General features: G+C 38.4%; 2 protein-coding genes and 1 non-coding gene across 3 annotated transcripts; 2 read left to right on the forward strand and 1 right to left on the reverse strand.

The window, feature by feature from the left end:
* The first annotated feature begins 570 nt into the window (after nucleotides 1-570).
* Nucleotides 571-8,822, forward strand: LOC112046550 (uncharacterized). The gene is made up of 7 exons (XM_052884390.1): nucleotides 571-660; nucleotides 1,631-1,750; nucleotides 2,879-3,016; nucleotides 3,636-3,830; nucleotides 5,814-5,955; nucleotides 7,128-7,240; nucleotides 8,313-8,822. Exons 1-7 carry the CDS (start codon nucleotides 591-593, stop codon nucleotides 8,483-8,485), a joined length of 951 nt encoding a protein of 316 aa, XP_052740350.1. The 5' UTR covers nucleotides 571-590; the 3' UTR covers nucleotides 8,486-8,822.
* Nucleotides 4,885-4,966, reverse strand: Trnas-gcu (transfer RNA serine (anticodon GCU)). The gene has a single exon. It is a non-coding gene; the product is annotated as a tRNA-Ser (tRNA).
* A 3,410-nt stretch (nucleotides 8,823-12,232) lies between the features above and the next one.
* On the forward strand, nucleotides 12,233-15,939 carry LOC112046549 (uncharacterized). Its single transcript, XM_024083215.1, has 4 exons — nucleotides 12,233-12,288; nucleotides 13,028-13,145; nucleotides 15,092-15,260; nucleotides 15,761-15,939. The coding sequence occupies exons 1-4, from the start codon at nucleotides 12,233-12,235 to the stop codon at nucleotides 15,937-15,939; spliced, it is 522 nt and encodes a 173-aa protein (XP_023938983.1).
* The last annotated feature ends 52 nt before the right edge of the window (nucleotides 15,940-15,991 follow it).

The following is a 15,991-nucleotide window of genomic DNA, read 5'->3' on the forward strand; positions in this document are numbered from 1 at the left end:
CAATCCTCGACAGACTAACGGCGTAACTCACTCTCCGAGTTATGACATCACCAACTTTTCAACTACGGGCAGTAGCCAAATTTTTTTTAAATGGCCAGTAGTTATTATTTTTATCAACTAACCGACGACGACCCGCAGTTTCACCCGCGTAGTTCCTGTACCCGTAAGATTACCGCGATAAAATATCCCTATGACACTCACAAATAACGTAGCTTTATAGTGGTAAAAGGATTTTAAAAATCGGTTCAGTACCTTCTCAAATAACACAGATTTTTTATAATTTTAGTTTAGATAGATAATTGAAAACAACTTGGAAAAAAAGAAAAGCCTACATACATTTCATAGATCAATTCAACACTCAAACAATACTTTACCTACTGAAGTCAATTTTGACTAAAAACATCTCTTTGATGCAAGCGGAACCACAGACAACAGCTAGTAATAAATATAATGACTTAATTGGAGATTTCGGTATACCTAATTACTCTACAATGATATAATGCTGTCACACTTAATGAAAATTTCCACGCGGTATTTATGAAGGCATTCAGAAATAAAGAAATGGATTAATTCGTTTTGTTTGTTTCAACATGAAGGTCGTTTTATCAGCTTATCTCATAGGTGTAGGACTTGCTTTTGGAGCGAAACTCTTAAATAAAGGTAAATCATTAAATTTATAAGCAAAAACCACTTTTTACTAATATCTAATACTAAAACATGAAAATGTACTTACATTTAAAGTATGCGCGGAATAATTACAAGACAGAGGTCCTAGGTTCGATCCCCAGCTGGGCCGATTGAGGTTTTCTTAATTGGTGCAGGTCTGGCTGGTGACAGCATCGGCCGTAGCTAGTAACACCCTACCAGCAGAGACGTGCCGCCAAGCGATTTAGCGTTCCGGTACGATCTAGTGTAGAAACCGAAAATGCGGGTGGATTTTCTAACTACGCGTAGCAAGTTACCCCGCTTCCATCTTAGATTGCATCATCACTTACCATCACGTGAGATTGTAGTCAAGGGTTAAAAAAACTATTGTAAAAACAAGACAGAAAGGTCAGAAGGGGTGACTTTTTCTCGCAAAAGATAAGTCTGGCCGTCCAACACGTAAATGCATCCAGTATTCTGGCCACCATTCCAAGTGGCCATGATTTGTAAAACTATTCCTTGTTGATTTTTTTTTAATTTCGAGGACACCCCAAACAGTCTGAATTGAAACCCTCGAATAGCCAATATAACTAGATAGATTAACGATATATACTTTTATGACAGAAATTAATTCCACCTTAAAGTAAAAAATCTTCACCCTCACCACAGAAAACATCCCTCACTAAAAAACTAACGGGACTCACTCATGGTGGCCGGCTTTTTCACAAAATATATACCTTCATGATTATGACCTGGGTGAAGTTCTCGCATGGGTTCGTCGGCTTTTCGCGGATGATAGCAAAATAAATAAATCATTATATAATCATGATGAACTTCCGCAAAATAACGCCTGCTTCTATCCAATATTTAAAATACCTTCAAACAGGTGAATTGGTGATTAATCTACCTACCCAGTTAAGGGAGCTATCGAGAAGAAATAATTAAGATAGGGATATTTACGAACAACACATTAAACTGTTTGCAGGGTTTCCAGTGAACGAATTTCGCTGCGACTATGAATATATCCCCGCGATCGACGGCTGGATGAAGTTCCACGTCATCCCCGCCAACTGGTTCGATGCTCGACTGAGGTGCCATCTCGAAGGTATGATACTTTACACTATAATGGGATTTTTATACGTTTGATTTATTAACTACCTTGTTGGTCGGATGGCTATGTTGTACTTAGTTCGAGTCCTTGGTCGGCTAAGAGATTACTGAGCTTTTCTTTATTCTAAACATTTCAGTTACATTTGAATATGTAATTTTGAATGCTCTGAAAATTTAAAATATCCATGAATTAAAATAAAGCTAATCATTTTCCAAACCAGTGTATAATTTCTAATAGTAACTGTTGTTAACATTTTAGTGTTAATTTGCCTTCGAAAATTACTAAAATTATTTATTTTAAAATTAATCTAAAGCCAACACAGAGATGCATTAACTAAAGCCGATTAAATCATAAACTTTTAGGATTTAAACATCAAAAGACAGTTCTTTCCCGTGGTTCTTTCAGAAACGGCTTTAATTAATACGTCACTGGCTTGGCACCGCCTTCAAAGTGTTCAGAAGGTAGCACATAGGATGTTATTTTTTGCTTTCTAGTTTATTTATCTAATTCTGAAGTCGGTTCAATTTTTTTGGTAAAAATATTTTTTTTTCAGTACAGAGTTGGGAAGTTGGTATTACACCCTCCTACCTAGGAGAACATGATAAGCCGGTTTTGGTCATTATCATGACATCTGGCAGTGGTCGTTAAGGAAACAAAGGGTCCGCCAAACTGCTTTTGAGCAGCGTGGTGGGTTACGCTTCAAATCTATCTACTCTCATAGGAGACCAAGCCCGTTGAAATAGGCTAATAATAATGATGTTGAAGATCTCATCATCATGTTGATGATCTGCTTGATTTTAATCAGAAACTTGAATTTTTTGTTATACTTAAATATACTTAAACAATACACATTCTATCTAGTCCCAAAGTGAGCATCAGAGTATAGCCTGTATTATGAGTACTAAGATAGTTGATATTATAATATTCATATACATTTATATACTACATATTAATACTTGTATAATGTATAAATACACACAGACACTGGAAAAAACCCATGCTCAGCACACAAATATTTTCCAGTTGTGGGAATCGAACCCACGGCCATGGATGCAGAAAGCAGGGTCACTGCCCACTGCGCCATGCGGCTGTCATTTTGAGAGACAAGCCCGTGTATTTCAGGGACAACACTAGCGTCTCCACTGAACCCAGACATCCAGGAAGCAATGCTGAGTGTATCAAAACTTGGCGCACAGCACAGCGACATCTTCACCGGCATTCACTCCACTTTCTCCAAGGGAAACTTTTTCTCAATCGAAGGTAACGAAAGTTATAAATATTGAGACTTTTAACGATCGCAGGATTTTATGATTTACTGCTAGTTTTAAAGGAAGCTAAACTGAAATCTCGTAGAAAATGTCGTGCTGGTGCCCGAATAAACAGACAGACAGACAAAAATCTTAAAAAAAAGGTTGTGTTATAGCATCAGAGGGTTAAGTGTCGTGTTTGTTTGTCTGTCTGTCTGTCTGTCTGTGGCACCATAGCTCCGGAACGGATGAACCGATTTCCATTTAGTGCGAGTATTCTTAGACATGTTTGATAAAAATCGGTTGAGCTATTTAAAAGTTGTGGGGGGTGAAAGTAAATAAATAATTAAATAAATAAATGATTTATTGAGCAAAAAGCATTTTTTATACAGAATAGGTTGAAACGACAGTTGTGCTAAAATCTATAAAAGATTTTGTGTTACAACCATCTCTTCAACGAAAAGTGAAGGTGAAAAAAAGTGGGGAAGAATAACCGAATGTCTACAAATATACATATATGCCAAATGAAGGCGCACTGGAAGATAATATTGATGTCTTGATCAAGCGTGTAATTAATAATTTCATGACTTTCGGCGGTTCCAAATTTTCAATTTTATATGTATTGGTTTCAGGAGTTCCTCTTTCGGATATTCTGCACGAATGGGGTACAGATGAGCCCAACAACTTAAATGACACAGAAAGCTGCGTATACCTGACGCCCAGTGGTACCATCGGAGACGGTACCTGTGACACACCTAAACCTTACGTGTGCTACAAAAGGAACGACGAGAACCATGTACTCAATGAGTGTGGTACCATCGATGATGGTAGGTATTTATATAATTAGCAGACCCCGGTTTCACCTGTATAGTTCCCGTTTCTGTGGGAATACAGACAAAACATATCCTATGATACTTGCTAATAACGTGGCATTCTATTGGTAAAAGAATTTTTAAAATCGGTTCAGTAGATACAGAGACTTCCATAAACTTTATCACATAAATTTAACTCTTAGTAATATTAGTAGGTACTAAAAGATACGTTAATTGCTTAATGTCATGTTAATACACTACTAATCTAGATATATTTACATATAAACTACAAAGGACCTTGTATAAGTTCTCGTTGTTTCTTGACAAAACAAAATACCTATGCTTTATTTAAAGGCTAAAGTAACTATTATAACATTTCACTGAAAGTATTGCCCATCACTAGACAGCACTGTCTCTCATCTTTCGGGTGGTGTATTAACTCCAGGTCAAAAAATCTTTCACCAGTAAAACTGCCGTATGGAGTAACATATATTTTATCCGCATAGGCCATATTCCCACGAGAATGGGAAGCTAGTGATGCCGTGAGGTATTGTATATTTTATATGAATTATTTAATTTAAATTTAAATTTATACGTTTTGTAACTAAATATTTTATGTATTACAAACTTAAAGTTAATTTGACTCAAGCGAAGGTCTCAGTCAGTTTCCTTTTTTTTTTATTCTTTACAAGTTAGCCCTTGACTACAATCACACCTGATGGTAAGTGATGATGCAGTCTAAGATGGAAGCGGGCTAACTTGTTAGGAGGAGGATGAAAATCCACACCCCTTTCAGTTTCTACACGACATCGTACCGGAACGCTAAATTGCTTGGCGGTACGTCTTTGTCGGTAGGGTGGTACCTGGACCAATTAAGAAAACCTCAATCGGCCCAGCCGGGGATCGAACCCAGGACCTCCGTCTTGTAAATCCACCGCGCATACCACTGCGCCACGGAGGCCGTCAAAAGTTCCTTAATCAGTTTTAAAAAAAAGATCCAAGATAACTAGATGTTTCGTATAGTTTCATTATTATTATTTTTTTATTAATTTTATTAAAAAACATTTGCCGACGAGGATGGGATTCGAACCCACGCGTGCAGAGCACATTGGATTAGCAGTCCAACGCCTTAACCACTCGGCCACCTCGTCTGTGAGGCGATCGTTGAAATACAAGGTCACGGTTAGAAAGTATTATGGCAAGGCGACCATCACCTGACGTGCGTACCTACTCGTACTTACGCGATGTTTGAATCGTAAGGCTAGATTCACACGTTCTGCATGTTTCTAGGGTTCCGTATCCAAATGGTAAAACGGTACCCTGTGTTAGCAATTTTAAATATTGGTCATTAACATAGTATTGAAGATCAACAGTGAATATTATTTCAAAACCCCTCTGAACTTTATACCTGTTACTAAGTGTCTATCCGTCCGTCTGACACATGAAAGTCAGTCTCATGAATCGTTATAGGTAAAATTTATTTATGTTGCCACTTTAACAATAAAAATGTAAATAAAATAAATATTTACCTAAGTGGTGAAGGTTGGAATGTTTTCGCAGATAACCCAAAGAAAATAAAATTCATACCGCATGACATGGTTTCCCATAATACGTACTATATACTACGTATTATGGGATATATATTCATTACAATGTGTACGGATTTATACGGTAACCAGTCGGGAATCGGCTTGTTTGGAATCTTCGCCGCTGGTGCCCATACAAAAGATATGATTTTTTTGACGTTTTATAGATAACTAGCGGACGGATTACATTGATTTTCCCGCGACTTCGTACACGTGGATGGTAAACTTTCAAGCCCAATTTCACCACTATAGTTTGAATTTTAAAAGTTTTTGAGCCACGCAGGTGAAACCGCGTGGTTCAAAAATTCAAAAATAATATCTCTCTTATCTTCTATAATGATAGATAGATAGGCCTATAGTAGGCTGTTAAAATAGGCTGCTAATATTACAAACCCGTTATGCCTACTTCCAGCATATACCCTGAACAGGCTGACCGGCAGTTGCTACAAGTTCCACCGCACGCCGCGCATCTACTCGCGCGCGTACATGGCCTGCGCCGCCGAGGGCGGGTACCTCTCCATCATCAACAGCGAACTGGAGGCTCGGTTCATCAGGTAAACTCATCATTAACAACACACATCGGCTCATTGTTAAGAGTGTGCAATATGTAATTTGGTGGTTACAAATGGTTCTGGATCTCAGATTCTGGAAAAGTTAGGAGCTTGATATTTGGGTAAATGATATTTCAAAGCGTTAGCTTCGTTATGACTAGGTATGCAAAATACACAATTTGTAAAACTTTTCTCGATAGTTTATTATTTTGAAAAATATATGTTTTGCTCACATTTTGCTTTCAATCTCAGGAAAAGCAAACTTATTTTGTTTTTCGTTATGTTGTTTAATTTACTTGCAATTAGGTAAAAATGGTTTTGGCACTCACGTCATAAAATTTGCGTCGCGAGTCAATCGCTCTGTGCTTTTCACTCACGTGAAAGTCATAATTCGGCGTCTCGCTTGCGCTTCGATTTTTATCCATATCGTACCGACGTGCTGCGCGCTCTTAAGTACGAGTCTCCTCCCAGAATTTGAGGACTTGCAGATCTGACAGCCTCCGTGGTCGCGCACCACGGAATTACAAAACGGAGGTCCTGGGTTGGATCCCCGGGTTGAGGTTTTCCTAATGAATCCAGGTCAAGCTGGTGGGATGCTTCTGCCGTGGCTACCGGCAAAGATATTCCGCCAAGTGATTTGGCGTTTCGGTATGATCTCTGTAGAAACCGAAAGGGGTGTGGATCCTACTCCTAACAAGTTAGCCCGCTACCGTCTTAGATTGCATCATCACTTACCAACAGATAAGATTGTAGTGAAGGGCTAACTTGTAAAGTATTCAGGTTTCATCACAATGTTATTCCGTTTGAGATACGCGGTAAGTTTTTAATCTCTTAAAATGCACATTTACTGAAAAGTTGGAGGTGCATGCTGCGGATTCGAACCTATGTCCCCCGAATCGAAGGCAGAGGTCATCAGTGGCGTGCACTTTATAGATGCAACAATGCACTGCCTACCCTTAGGACTCAATACAACCATATGTTGAAACACAAAATATATAGTTAGACTAGGAATTTACCAATTTTTACATATACCCTAGTTAAAAACCTTATGCATGCCACTGGAGGTCATATCTACTGTGTTATCGCGGTTCGTTTTTTGCCATGCGTTTGTATTATTCTTTATTTTGAACACGTCAGTATTGTCATTTAATCATTAATTGGAACTTTTCCATCAGGAAACTGTTCGCGCTGAACCCAGCGACATCGATGATTGGACCTTTCTATAAGGATGTGGCGTACCTGGGCTTTCACGACTGGAAGGAGCACGGGGAGTGGCTCACTATACATGGTAATCATTATCATATCAGCCGATGGACGTCCACTGCAGGACATAGGCCTTTTGTATGGACTTCCAAACATCACGATACTGAGCCACCTGCATCCAGCGAATCCCTGCGACTCTCTTGATGACGTCAGACCACCTGGTCGGCCAACACTGCGCTAACTGGGGGGTTACATGGTAATACCCAAAGTCAAAGTCAGTTTTTAACCGAATTCAAAAGGAGGAGGAGGTTCTAAAATCGATGCGTATGTTTTTTTTTTATGTTTGTTAGCTCATAACATCGTCATTTTATTGACGAATTTTGAATTTTTTTTTTTTGAAAGAGTATAATTTCAGATTGGTCCCATTTCATTTTCATGAAAATTGGTTTAGTAGTTTTGTAATAAATCGAAATAACTGAAATACGTCTTTCAAATCGGTTCCATTTTTGTGATAAAAAGATTATTTTGCATTTTAATTAAAAACATAAGAAAATCAATAAGAATTCTGATATTTTGATATTGTTTTTTTACATTCTTAAATAAAAAACACTGTAAATAATAAATAAAGAAAACTAAAAATTAAAATTACGTGGTTTCCAAGCACGCCTTAGCATAGACGCTAAGCGATTTAGCGTTCCGGTATAATGTCGTGTAAACCGATAGGCGTGTGGATTTTAATCCTCCTAACAAGTTAGCCCGCTTTCATTTTAGATTGCATCATCACTTAGCATCAGGTGAGATTGTAGTCAAGGGCTAACTTGTAAATAATAAAAAAATAGACCTATACTTTCTTGATACTGTTACTGAGTACTGTTTACCAACAAACAAATTAAAAATGACGGTATAAATCACTAGTCATTTTACACCTAATAATAATTAAAATTAACTTGTTCTTAAATTTATGAAAATTTGCTTAATAGGCTTAGAACAGTTGGATATGGTTAATATATTTTATATAACATTTTATAAACAAACCATACATAATTTGAAATAAATAAGTTGTAAAATGACATGCGTTTTCTACCTTCATTTCCAATTTCTTTGTTGGTCAACAGTACATCGAGAAAGGCTGTTGTATAAATACTTTTATCCCCCAGGTGAGACACTAGAGAGCGCTGGGTACGAGAAGTGGTCATCCGGGGAGCCAAACAACCTTACGGGGGAGTTCTGCGGTGCCGTGTACCGCTCGGGGCTCCTGCTGGACCTCATGTGTGACACCGTGCACGCCTTCATATGCGAGAAGAGTCCCGCTAGCTTGCTGTGTGAATGACGTCACTCCTCTCCAATGCTCTTCACTTCTTTCACTCCGAGAGATTTTTTAGGGATAGTTAACATTTACATATTATCTCTTAAATCTAAAATAAACGTAAAAATAGTTTGAACATGTAAACAACGATACTATCCACGGATACATACGAAAATAATGGCGTCACAAAATACACAAACATAAATCAATTAAAAAAAATAGAGAGAGAGTTATAACAATAATAATTAAAAATACAACGAAACAAATAGGTACGAAAAAAATGTAATAATAATTATAATAATAGTCTATTAAAATATAATATGTAAAGGGAAAAAATAAATTAGAGATTTAATAACAAGAATTAAGAGTGATTGAGATGGCCTTTTTATATTGGGGTTCGGGCAAGGCAAATACGTCCACATCGTCCAATAGCTTGTTGTATGTGTCCACAAGTCGACGCACAGGCGCGCGCTTTCCTGCGTTGGTTTTACAGAAATTGACAGCGAATAAATTATAAGCACGCACCCGACGTTGACCTACTTACTTAGGTCTAAGACTACGTACTTCAAAACATTTAGTGATATCTTACATACTAAGTCAGGACAATCGTATTTATTGTTGATGAGTCCATGCAATACCATGTTATGGAAAAGTAGTTCAGTTGGGAGATAGCTAAGTGTTCACTTTTCTATGTTCTGTGGTCAATTTATTCCGGGAAGTTCTTTTTAGATATAGTTGTAAGATATACCAAGCGCATATTTGACTTTCTTGAACGTTGTTTGGACGTAATAAAAAAATTGACAAATCCCTGGAACGTCGTTTAATGGTGGGCGTCCACAGATCCGCATAGATACGTATCGGACGCATCGCATCAAACGGTACGTGAAATCCGTTCGATGCGGATCTGTGGACATGTATGACTTTTTAAGAATATTAAAATCCATTTGACGCGATCTGTGGACGCCTGCCAAAGTGTCACAATCACAACCTTTTTAACCGACTTTAATTTTTTATTGTCAGACTGTCATAATAACACTAGGTAAAACCGATCCTTAATATTATTATTAGTCCATAGAAAAGTTACCTACATTAAACCTTAAGGTAGAATTTATAGTTCTTTCATCAAGAAAGGATAAGGGTCCATCACAGTTTTCGGTATTCTAATAATGATGAATCCCTTAATCCGCCGTCGGCGTAAGTTTCGGTAAAGGATAATTAAGCAAAGCATTCAATTAGTAAGCGATGCCCATCGCTTCGTGCCCAGCGAGCTGCAGCGATACATTCAGTGTGCAATTAATTACACGATGCAGCGGTGAATAGCGCACGACGCACGATGTGGAACGTGCGGCTAAAGGTGACTGTACATACGACCACCGAGCGACTTTTAGAATAAGCTCTAACATTGTGATTATGATTTATTGTATCTATACTTATAATAAATCTGTAGAGAGGTCAATTCTGGTGATACTGATGCCAAAAATGCAATCAGTAAAATTTTTGTCTGTCTGTCTGTCTGTCTATTTGTATGTTCTTTATAGAAACAAAAACTACTCGACGGATTATAACGAAACTTGGTACAATTATTCTTCATTCTCCTGGGCAGGTTATAGTATACTTTTCATCACGCTACGATCAATAGAAGCAGAGCAGTGAAGGGAAATGTTGGGAAAACGGGAGAAGTTACTCAATTTTTTAAGCTTCCATCGCGTGGTATGTTCGTTATAGAAACGAAAATTACTCGACGGATTTTAACAAAACTTGGTACAAATATTCTTCATACTCCTGGGCAGGTTAAAGTATACTTTTCATTACGCTACCGTCAATAGGAGCAGAGCAGTGAAAGGAAATGTTGAGAAAACGGGAGAAGTTACTCCATTTTTTAAGCTTCCGTCGCCGTCGCATGGTCCCTACCATAGGGGTAGAGTAAGAGTAGGGTTAGGGTAGTGGTAGGGTAGGGATAGGGTAGTGGTAGGGGTAGGCGAAGTAGTAGAGTTTCACGCAGACGAAGTCGCGGTCGTCTGCTAGTCCTTAATAAAAATACCTACATAATCCGATAATTCAAAAAGTAATAAAAAAAACAACCGACTTCAAAATCACATAAATGTTTCCACTAAACTAAAAAGCAAAAAATAACATTGTATGTACTGACTTTTGATCAATTTGAAGGCGGTGCCAATACAGTGTTGCATTAACTCAAGCCGTTTTAATAATACAGTAAAGATTTATTATTTTCAGACAGTTCTTTCTTGGTTTAGCACCGCCTTCAAATTCGCGCGCTTGTTATCGGGTCTGCTTCAGTGTGCTCGTGGCGTTCGAGACGTCCACATTTCTTGTTTTGTGGTTCTTTATAGATTGCTTAGGATAGGGGGGGGGTGACTTGAGTGGAAAAGGGGAGTGTTTGTTAACAGTCAAAGCTACCTTTCACCCTACACACAACGTTCACAAGTACGTGACTTTGGTTTGGTCACTCAATGTCATTCTCTGCCATTTTAGGATTTACTTTGGTTACAGTTTGATTTGCTAATTAAGTAGTCCTGACAAAATGTTGTGAATTTTGTCTTTGTTCGACATTGGTTTTCTTATTTTTGTAAACCACTTCTGAGTCTGCTAAAAGTTCTAAGATATAGTTTTGGGATGTTAATAATGGGCTGCAGTATTTAATTTAAAAAAGAATTGTTTTGCCAAATGTAATTTTATTTTATAAATGAAGATGCAAAGAAACATGTTTGGATTTCATCCTCCAATACTCTCACCTACTCAAGTTAGCGAATGTGCTCCAATGTATAGGCAGCTTTATCCCTAACAATCTTCACAACCGAATGACCTGCAGCTTGCAGCTATTCGCTGCGAGATAGCCCGCTGCATATTTCAGAGGCCATCAACTCGAGCCGCTTTAAGACGTTGCATTCAAAGCCTCAAAGAGTTAGTATACCCATAGCAACTATATAGCTTTGCAAGTTTGTTGACGACACTCCCATGATATGCGAGCGACGGGGGAAAAAAAAATTACTGCTCGGGTGTGAAGTCGTGCGCGCGGGGCAGAAGGAAGGGCGGTATGAAGTCGTGCGCGCAGTGCATCGCTACCCCTTCCCGGCCCGTGCGGACCATAAGGGAATGTTACGAACGTATTTGTCACGCTATAGCACTCATAACAGCGATAAAGTTGTACATGTTTGTGGTTTTACTGTTGTTTGACTCTGAGTTGGTATAGCGGTCCTGGGTTTGATTTTTAGCTCTGCCCCCCTAGCCAAGTAGTACGTCGATTCTCTTTCTACGATCGTTAACGATTCGAAAACTAGAAAAATGTATGGGAATGACAGATCTTGATCACGTGACCTGTCGATAGCAAATGTCATCCCATACATCTTTATAGTTTCCGATTTAGCGTTAGCGATCGTAGAAATAGAATCGACGTACCACTTTTGGCTAGGGGGATTGCTTAGTTTGTAGTTTTATATTTCCTAAATTGGCTCAGGTAACTTGAGACGTTCCGTCAAGCGATTTTGCTTTCCGATACTATGTCGTGTAGAAACCGAAAGGGGTGTAGATTTTCATCTTCCTAACAAGTTAGCCCGCTTCCATGTTCGATTGCATCATCAATTACCATCAGGTGAGATTGTAGTCAGGGGCTAACCTGTAAAGTATATTTTAAAAAAATTACTAATCTGTGCTTCAAAATGGCAAGTGTCATAATTAAGTCAAATGTACACACAACATTTCAACATCTATATTTAAGTTTATTTTAAGTAAATTAATTCGTGCTCAAATATCATGCTGACATTACCCAAAACACAATGTGATCCTAAGAAAACCGCTGGAGTATGCAAGTATGAGCGTTACACATTGATTTATCATCTTCATTATCAACCCATAATCGGCATGTATACAGCTCACTATTGAACACGAGTCTCCTCTCAAAATGAGAGGGGTTAGGCTAATAGTCCACCACGCTGGCCCAAAATTGTGGTAGACTGAGGCCTAAACATTTTCTTAATTCTCTATGTGAGACATAGAGAATTAAGAAAATGTTTAGGCATGCAAGTTTCCTCACGATGGTTATCTATTATTATTTTATGGTATATAAATTATTATAGATATATATTATTATATTATGGTATCACGTGTCTCAAACGGTGAAGGAATCACCGTTTGAGACACGTGATATTCAATTTCTTAAAATGCACACAACCGAAAAGTTGGAGGTGCATGCCTCGAACCGAATTCTAACCCACACCCTCCAGAATCGGAGGCAGTGGTCATATCCACTGGGCTATCACGGCTCATACAACAACAGCAATGTATAATGTTTATGTTTATAAGCCTCAATAGCTCACCGGAATAGAGGCTGGACTCTTTACTGAGGGTTCGTGCGATTCGCGCCTGCTAGACCGTGGTCATACCCACTTCTAGTGCAATCCCTGCCTACTATCTGGACTATTGTGGTACCACTTCTAGTTAGAGGGAAATGGGAACATTAGTAATGTTTAAAATATATGCAACATATTCTTTAAAAAAAAATTCTGGCAGAGTTATTCGTATATCATTCGCATGATATTCATTCCGCAGATGCCGACCGATCTGCAAAAGCCGTCGCCGCGAATGGAAGGGAGAGTTGCAGAAGACTTCTGGGGAACTCCTCATCGAGAGGAAACCCGCACACGAGTGCTTCCGAAGATGGCCGATGGTACGCACATATGAATGATTTACGAGCGCACTTGCTTTATTTATTTATTTATTTATTTACGTACACTTACAATATACATATAGAGACATACACAAATAATATATAACTAACTCACATTGACTTATACGTACATCTATGACAAGTGCACACAACATTCACTAAAAACTAAAAAACATGTAAACAGTCAAATACCACACAAGGAACAAAATAACAGATATAACTAACTTGCTTTCATCATCATCATAATTATCAGCCTAATTTGACGGTTTACAACAGGGTCAGGCCTCCCCCCTTATGGGAGAGGGGTTATGGAGCGTATAGGGTGATAATGTTACATTCATTAACAACCATTATCAATAGAAGATCTCCCCACTCCCGGACATGACCTCTTAATCACCGCTGGCTGATGGGCGCAAACGAGCTCCACCTCGCTAAGCTATGAATTAAGCCACACGAAGCGACAATTCTACGCCACTATCGCCGATCGCCACGACGTACGCAGACTTGATCTACCAGTGGTCCCACCCGCATGAAGCACGCAAGCGTTGACCATTACAGAGAGGGGCCATCGACCTGACCATTGTCGCTTCAGTAGATCCAGATATTAACCCCTACAATATAATATAGTATTATAATATTAGTATAGACATTGTCGGTCTTATCGCTAGGTAATATTCGTATTCCTACAGTTTCAATATTCAATATTCATAGAGCAATTTATATCAAAATGTCTAAACTCTGAATACTCCATTTACGATGAGATCTAAATAATGAATTCGATTTGTACCGAAGTGAACCGGAAACATAACTCGCAAGAGTCTGCCGCTATCGCTGTACATATCTATTGTTTTGGCTGCCTCATTAGTCCCGTTGTGAACTGGTTCGGCTACAAACAATGAGGTCCAGGGTTCGAATTTCGTTAAAACTAAAAGTGTTATCTATTGGTATTTTTATAAAATTCAAAATCCATTTATTTCAATTAGGCTTAGTTTACAAGCACTTTTGAGATGTCAGGATTATGTCATAATATTATTTAATCGAATGGTGGTAATAATAGTCGAAAACTTAAAATTAAAGTTATGAAGATTCCAAACGCGCCTTAGTCAAAATATATAGAATATAAGTATTCTATATATAAATATATAGAAAAGACTTCCGCGTGATTTCCGCTACTTGTAGATAAGTGTTGTAAGTTAGCATTGAGATAGTGAATAGCCTCTATAAAGTGTCTGAAGCAAGCTTTCGAAGCACGTAACGCTCCTGTATGAAGGCTACACTTCTCTCAAATTTTCACTTGGCCGAGCGCCAGGAACTGTCTGTATTGAAAGAAAATTGCAACCACTTTAAAGTTTCTCCTATAACAAGGCAATTTGGAGTCGGGATTTCTAAAGGGCTGGCCATTTTGTCCTAAATCTATTGATGTGAATCGTTGGTAGTTGTGAAATGAAATGTAAGTTGTTTCCGTTGTTCTTAGGATAAAATAGTAGTAATATTCGCTAGTATTATCCAAAATTCTAGATTAATATTGTTAAGAGGAAATATTTTTTATTTGTTTATTTATACCGTGTAGGTTTGAAACCATTAACTAATTCTTAACCTACTGTTAAACTTTTCTTTAAAAAAATATTTTACGTTAAGTTACTATTATTAGCGAGTAACCTAATCGTTGTTTACTAGCTGACGCCGCGCGGTTTCACCCGCGTGGTTCTCGTTCCCGTAGAAATGCGGAGATATTATAGCCAATAGCCTTCCTCGATAAATGGGCTGACTCTAAAAGTATTTTTAAAACCATTAGTTTCTGAGATTAGCGCGTTCAACCAAACAAACGAACAAACTCTTCAGCTTTATAATATTAGTATACACGCAAGCGGGAACTATGCGTGTAACACCGCGTGGGACAGCTAGTAATAAATAAATAATTTACAATATAACATGCTGTTTGACAGAAAGTCCAGCCCAACGGTCCGTGCCCACTGCTGGGCCGCTCCCGGCACGTCACCGTGGTGCCGCGCGCTCACGTCCGGCCGCAGACCGTCGTCCGGATCTGTCAGGGGCCCGTCGAAGATACTGTGGACACGCCCTATTTGAAACTTGCGCAAATTATTAAAAATTTAGGTAATCTTACGACAAACTGTGTACAAAGCGGCCATATTTAAGTTCGGTACTTTGGTCGGGTTTGAAAAGTTGAGATTTCTCTTATGAAAGAAATGTTAACTTCAGGTAGTAGTGTTTAGGTCCACTTTACTTTGAAGTAGTTTAGAAAAAAAGAAATAAATTTCGTTTATTTGACACATTTCTGTGTGTGTCACACAGAAGACAACAAAAAAAGTGATTAAAATAAAGGACCTAAAATTAAAAGATGTTAAATACCTAAACTAATAGTGGTCTTCCATGGATCCATGCTTAAATTGTAATCGATGTTTACAAATAGGGTCGTTTAAAAATATACAATTTTTTAAAAGCTCAATTTTCTATAACCCGAACCAAGGTGTGAACCTTTAGATCGACACCAAACAACAGGCTAAACTGTGCCTTGTTGCTAGATACTCAGTTTGGTGACAATGTCTCACCAGAAAGCCTAAAAGTTTAATATTTTTAACACTATAACTTTGTAGGTGCGATGGACGCGGTGAAATCGTGTTGCCCGTTCTGCGCTTGCACCGGATGCTGCGTTTGTCGCGTGCAAGACTACGAGCCGGCCGACGAGACGCGCGACAAGATGCGGCAGCGCGATATGCGCGTCTTCGACGAGCGCGTTAGTCGCGACTTTCAGACAATGCGGATTATGTACTAATGAATTGAATTAGCCAGATTTTATATGACTCTCTGCCTAGTTCTTCAGAGAT

The sequence above is a fragment of the Bicyclus anynana genome, chromosome 11, assembly GCF_947172395.1.
Source record: "Bicyclus anynana chromosome 11, ilBicAnyn1.1, whole genome shotgun sequence".
Classification (NCBI taxonomy): domain Eukaryota; kingdom Metazoa; phylum Arthropoda; class Insecta; order Lepidoptera; family Nymphalidae; genus Bicyclus; species Bicyclus anynana.